Source organism: Pterocles gutturalis, unplaced genomic scaffold, assembly GCF_000699245.1.
Source record: "Pterocles gutturalis isolate BGI_N339 unplaced genomic scaffold, ASM69924v1 scaffold19812, whole genome shotgun sequence".
NCBI classification, from domain to species: domain Eukaryota; kingdom Metazoa; phylum Chordata; class Aves; order Pterocliformes; family Pteroclidae; genus Pterocles; species Pterocles gutturalis.
In genome coordinates, this window is record NW_010110651.1 from 1 (window position 1) to 6958 (window position 6958).

The window sequence follows — 6958 nt, forward strand, 5'->3', positions numbered from 1 at the left end:
TCTTTTCCAACCTTTATGATTCTATGTTTCTATGATTAATCACCGTATTTCCCTTACCAGAGTTTTACAGCAGCAGACTTTTTACTACCCTGGCAAAATCCCACATCTGCCCATTTTCTCAAAATCCCTCTCAGAGGGACAGACAAGCATACTGAGGGGTTGCTGTGCCTGTTGGTCCTTCTTGTTCTCTCCTGCCCCAGGTTGGCCCAAGGACTGCAGCGAGATCCCTGCTGGCCGCCGCAGCGGTGTCTACGTCATCCAGCCCCCAGGACTGCACCCCATCGTGGTGTACTGCGAAATGAATGGGACAGACAGGGGCTGGACGGTCATCCAGAGGAACCGGCGGAGCACGGAGATCACCTGGGCTGAGTCCTGGAGCACCTACAAGTACGGCTTTGGGAACGTGAACACCGAGTACTGGCTGGGCACCGAGTACATCCATCAGATCTCCAAGCAGAAGGTCTACCAGGTCAGGTTTGTCATCTGGGACGCCACAAACAACACCAAGTTTGCAGACTACAACCTCTTCAGTGTGGAAGATGAATCCCAGGGCTACCGACTGAGGCTGGGAGCGTACTCGGGGTTGGCAGGGGATGCCATGACCTCAAACAGTGCTTCCACTGTGCATGACAACATGAAGTTCTCCACAAAAGATCAGGATCAGGACACTCACAGCGGGAACTGTGCCTCCAGCTACGGGGGTGGGTGGTGGTACTCGGCATGTTATTCTGTACGCCTGAACGTCAAGGGGGCCATAACGTGGGGCAGCCTGTGCAACGGGAACTGCCAAGCTTCCGCCATCCTCATCAAACCAGCTTCCTACTGCTAGCTACATTTTCCTTTCTGTTCAGCCTGAGGCTAACTCTAGCTGTGCAAAGAGATGTAAAAAGGCAAAACATGTCATGGCCAAACCTAGTGTCCTAGGGGGCCTTTGCTGAGGTTGATCATGTCCTAGCTACTGAAGAGAATAAGGCATCTTCCACTTCTCCCTCCTGCAGATTCCCTCTACTCCTCAACTGTGCCTTTGTCCTTTTGTTCAGAATCAGATCATTTTAATTATGTTCATAATCTTGCAAGATCTTGAGTTTCCAGATGTGTAGTGTGCTTCAGATAAAGTGTGGAATGGTCAAACACCAGTGGATCTGTACAGCTGTGTAAGTTAATTTACATTCTTCAGGCAAACTACCTAATTTTCACCTGATGAAGATGTTGATCAAGATACCAATGTACACAGTCAAATTCCCACTCTGCACCTTCTATATTTCAGGCTTATATAGTTGTTAAATATTCAAATAAAGCTATTTAAAAAAACCCTGTCTCAGTCGTAAAAGTCTATTTCAAATCTTCAAAGTGCTCACAGAGGTTGGTGTGTTAGAAGGTTTCCACCAACGAAGCTCAGCTTTGCTGTAGGACAGACATTGGGGACTGCAGGGCAAAAGCAATGCCTAAGTAATACTTGAAATACTTCTGCCTCTGCACACAGTAGCTTTGTGTAAGCATAGGAAATGTCAAAACATTTTCACTTTTCTCAGCAACAGTGAGTTGCTTGGGTTTTGCTGTCCATGCAACCCAAATCCCTGAGTGCCGCGAGGAGTGCATCCCCTGAGCCAGGGCCACGCCGGCTTCCAAGAGATGGCAGCACGGAGGGAAGCACCATCCTGCCTTCACTCTTTTGAAACTGAAAAGACATTTCAAAGTGCCATGAAATTTCAGTGTGGAAAGATGTCCTGTCTCCTCCCATCCCCCTGGTATCCGCAGGGCTGCTCCTCACAGGCAGGGATTTTGCTGTCAGACCAGCCAGGGTCGTGGCCTGCAGCGGGCGCTGCTGCTGTTTTTCCTGCCACCCCAGCCAGTGTCGTGGCTTGCAGCGGGCGCTGCTGCTCTCCCATCGCTCGCCGCAGGGTGACTTCCACCTGCAGAGCGGGGAAGCAGGATGAGTCCATCAGTGCCCTAACGTTCCCCTGACAGGAGGATGTGATCTGGAAGACCTCAAGCCCCAGGTGAGCAAGGGAAGCAGCCTGCCCTCAAAAGCATCTGAGCAACCCCTTGTTCCCATGGTTGGACTTTCTGCCAGGACCCCAAACACGCTGCCTGGGCTCTCCAGGAGCTGAAGCGCGCAACAGGCTGCAAACGTAACACAATTCATGTAGAACTAACACATCCCAGGAAAGGTGATCTATGTCAGATATTTTATGTCTTTAGGGATTTTAAGAGGTGTGAGAAGTCTCGTTTGTGAAGGAGGGACTCAGATCTGAACCAGCAGGAAAGAGCAGAGTGAAGGAGCACTGGAGGAGCTCGGAAGATCTCTGGCACAAGGCATCAGCAGGTAAATGAACAGACCAACATTTGCATTGATTTATGTCAGGACTCAACATTACAGCTCAGAAAATGCAGAATTCTGTCTTCAAGCAGGATTTATCATCTCTGACAGGGTCAAGCCTATGGACACACAGATTCCATCATTGACCGTCCACCCACCAATGCAAAAACTAAGTTTCCCACAAAAATCATGGCTTTACATTTTTATTGAAAGGACTGACATGTTCCCTTCTTTGAGGGAAGAAGCACATCAGCAGATGCCATCCGTTTCAGGTTCTAGCCACTGTGGTATTAATGTGCTAAAAATGCCTACCCCAGCGTGTGAATTGCAGAGTGTCTTTGGCTCCGTGAGATGAGAGCTGCCTTCCTCATAAATGGAGAAAGATAGGCTAGCAGATAAAAACTGGTAAAAACAAATCTTTTATTATCTTGTATGCTTGTGGGGGATTTTTTTTACACTAGGGTTTTACTGGGTCTGTGTGTCTGCCTTTTGAAGTGGTATTTCTCTCCCCACCTCCTACCACCTCCTGTTTGCAGTGAGTCATGAGGTGCATGACGGGCAAGAGGAGGCAGCTGCCAGCTCAGAACAAGGACAGTGTAGGAGATAATAACTTCAACAAAATGTTCTCAGCTGTCAAACTTGGGAATTTCTTCTTGCATTTAGAGATCTTTCCTTGGCTGACTCTCTTGCCTTGAGATAGATGTGGAAATGTGTGATTAGAGCGACGCTCTGCTGATGCCCTCCCCGCCAGGATCTAGCGGATGTGCACCCATCGTGCACTGCTGGTAAGGCAGGAGGTAGCAGCACCCACCTGTACCCAACAGCATGTTCTCCTTCCACAACGAGAAGAAGGATACCATCGGGTACCCCCTCTTCATGGTGAGTCTCCTTAGCTAGATGCAGAAAAGTCTCTTTTGTGCCAAGTCTTCTTGTTATCTCTAACAGGGTGACGTTTGTCAAGCTACACTTTGCTTTTCCTACAAACCCCAGGGCTGCTGTGTGCCCTAACGTCTCTTCTACTCTCTCCAGAGAGGCCCGTTCAGCTGGTCCCATAGGAACAGAGACGTGGGGTGGCAAGCTAGCCCTCTCCAGCGACGTCCTCCTCCTGGGCAAGCACCCGTTACCATCAAGAAATGCACTTAAAATGCAAAGGTGATGTGCAAAGAAGTGATTTGAGAAACACAAACTCCTTGCTTACATTTCTGCTGGTCTCCAGAGGGTGCTCTTGCCCCGGGCTTGCCAGGCAGCTTCCCGTGTGAAGGAAGCGTTGCAGGCAAGGGCAGCCCAGAAATGCTGCCCAACAAGCCCACCTGCGGGCTGTCATTTTCTCTTCCATGTTCATTGCTCTGTCCTCCTGCAGGGCGTGCTGAGAGCCTGTCAGCACAGGCTGCACACACGGGAGAGTGCGAGCAAGGCTATCTGAGGAAGAAAGCACCAAGAACAGCATTGCATGGATATACAGCAGAAAAATACTTTCCAGCCAGAGGGAATACAGCCAACTCTCTCTGAACCAGGGTTTCCCAAACTTTTCCGAAGGATTTAATTATCTGGGATGCCACCATCTCTTTTGGAGAAGAAACTGACATTCCACCTTCCCCCAAAAGCTTTTCCTGCTTTCCCTTAGCTGCTGCCTCGTGATCCGACCCCCTTCCACTGGGCACTGGGCACTACATCAGGTGATGTCTGTGCAAAGATCAGCTCTCGGTGTCCAGACAAGCAGAGGGAGGCAGAGCAGGGTGTGATGCAGATGTGTCGTGCTGTGTGTCTGCCGCAGCACCCTTGCGCACAGGGACCCCATCCGCAGGGTCTCCTCCTCCTGGGGTTGTGGCAGTGCCCAGCCTCCTGCTGCGCTTTGCTTTGTGCCTATCTGCCAGCTGGGGAACAGAGCTGGGCTTCCAGTTCCTAAATTTAGCTTTTGTGGGTTGTCTCTCTCCTCCATTTCACAGCAGTCTGGTCAAATCCTGCCCAGATCGATAAATCCAGCTCCATGGGCGCCCACGCACTCGGGGCAAGCAAAGGCTGGCTCCATTCCCAGGCAGGGGAGGAAGAGGAGCGACACACCATGGGCAGGGTATCGCAGCACCACCACAGCTGTGACAAGTGGCAGTGTCCCCAAGCTAGCCTCACTTGCAGAGGAAGGAGCACTTCCAGCAGCTAGAGACAGAAACAGGGTCAGATCCCCATGGTGAGTCACAGATCTTCCCATTTTAAGAGCACAAGCCAGCAGTGATTCTGACGAGCTGTTTCTCATTAAGGCCATATTTCACTCACTGCTTGTTACAAGCTCTCTGTTTCTAGCAGGGATGCTGTGATTTATCTGGACACTATAGCCACGCGCTTCCCAAGCAGTCCCCGGAGCCCTTTTCCAGTGATGTGCAAAGATCCTGTAAGGTCACCTTCTCACCTACGTGGTACTTGGCCACACCAAAAGAGGGCTTGCCTTGGCACCCGGACCCTTCGGTGACTTGGAGTGTGTCATAAGAATAAAGCCTTAAATCTGACCCCTATAACAGAGCACCAAGGCAACAGGCTGCAGTCTAGGTGGCAAAACTGCACTGGTACCTCCTGCTTCCACCTCCTCCAACCTCTACTAATTGAGCTCTGGGACGATTATGGCTTCTGGGATAGTTGTTGGCATTTTCTTGATTACAGAAAATCCTAATAAACAGGTAGCACCAGGCACGCAGGACCAGGTTCTGCGTCATTTGGTGGGTTTCTGCTGCAGGAGTTTGGAGATCCAGCCCTCCCAAATTAATGCTCTCACAGCAAGACTTCAGATGACCATGCCATCATGACCCTGGAACTTGCCATCACTTAGGGGTCCTCAGCCTCCAACATGATACTGCGTCTCAGCAACACCTTTATCAGGATCTCTCTCCTGCCACCCCCTGTGGCCTTGTGCAGCAGCACTGAGGGGGGCTTGGGTGTTCCCAGAAATTTAGGGATGGCCACGAAAGCTTCCGGTGAAGAGCTTCAGCTCCAGAGGGGGTGGGTACAGCGAGCTTATTACAAGATATTTCCATCTCTTCCTCCATTCTTCAACTGCCATGATGAAGAGGAGCCAATGACCCTATGGGAGATCTGGCAAGACCAACAGCATGGCACCACATCCTTCACCCACCCCTGCAGAGCACGAACCACTGCAGGCACTGCTGGTTGGACTGCACCCATGTTGTATGTGCCAGCATCCTGCAGTCCAGTCCTTTAACATCAATCCAGTCCTTTCTGTTGGCCACCATTTGGTGTCTTGGATGGAGCTTGCCTACAGAAATTTCATCTGCTTCCTGACGGAAAATGGGGCCTCAGAATAATCTTCTAAGAAATGTGGTAAAGTCAAAAGAGCAGGGATGATGAGCTTCAGGAATACAGATCCCAGGCTATCTTCTCCTACTGAGTGGGGGGAGCAGGTTGCTGTCAGGGAGAGGCAGCACTACAGCAGCCAAAACAGGAGACAGAGGAGTGCCTCGTCCCAGGCGTCCACCTCTCTTCAGTGATGCAGCAAAAGACTGAGAGAAGCTCTGAAGGACCACAGCCTCCAAAGCACCATTATTTGTGCATATCCTGGGTGAGAAATATCTTCTACAGGGAAAAAGGGAATGATAGAAAGATATAATTTCCTTCTTTTTTTTTTTTTTTTTTTTTTCCCCAGACCGTTTATGCATCTGCAGCCAAAGAAGGAAAGTGCAAAGACTTTCTCTGCAGATTCTTGCATGAGCCTGTGGAACAGATCTCCCTGGTCAGTGCAGATGACTATGACAAGCTGGAGACGAGTCCCACTCTGAGGGTTTTGTCTCATCCTGTGCTCACCAACTCCCGTCTGTGCAACAGGAGGCTGAGGGCGAGCTTGCACCTGTGTCCTCAGTTCCCATGGGTGAGTTTTCTTTGTACACACAAAGTATGTGGACCATCAATTTTAATAGTTACAGTGCCCCACCAGTTTATCTAACTCCTTTTGAGTCCTTTTAAACTTCTGGTTTCACAACACCCTGAGATGAACTTGCTATTCCTTTGCCTGGTGTCCCTGGCTCTTGTTCTGTGAAAAGTGCTGAATAACCACCCTCAAACCACTCTCTATTCTTGCTGCATCAGTGTCTACACCCCTAGCACTCTTCATTCATCTCTTTTCTAACATGGGCAGTTCTGTTCTATTCAGCCTTTCGTTGCAGGGATGCCATTCCCACCTCTGATCACCCAGTTTCCTCATCTCTGGGCCCTTTTCCAGTACATCTGCTGTGACCCAGGTACCAGAACTGCATGCAGCTGTGAGCACCCTCTGGTTTGTGCAGTGGCAAGTGATGTTTTCTGCTGAAAGCCTTTCCTTGCAATTTCTGAAGTCCTTTTACTTTTCAATTGCTACTGAAACTTCAGCTGATGTTTTCAGAGAGTTGCCAATAATTACCCTCAGATCATTGTCTTGAATGGTAATAGCTGACTTAGAGTCCACCTCTGCGTACAGCTTAGGGATGTGCTTCACTTTCTCCTTATCGACATTTACCATTTTATCACCCATTCTGCAGCATGAACTCCTTCTGTGCTTTCTCCCATCACCTTTGGATATGACTGTTCTGAACTACTTTCTCCACCACAAAATGTTGTCACCATGCTGGTTACTGTCTTTTCACCATCACACAGAATCAC

General features: G+C 49.7%; 1 protein-coding gene across 1 annotated transcript; it reads left to right on the plus strand.

The window, feature by feature from the left end:
• Positions 1 to 200: 200 nt before the first annotated feature.
• Positions 201 to 829, plus strand: LOC104461776 (fibrinogen-like protein A; the record flags this gene model as incomplete). Its single annotated transcript, XM_010073475.1, has 1 exon — positions 201 to 829. A coding segment is annotated over one exon (629 nt), but the record flags the coding sequence as incomplete, so codon positions are not given.
• Positions 830 to 6958: the final 6129 nt, after the last annotated feature.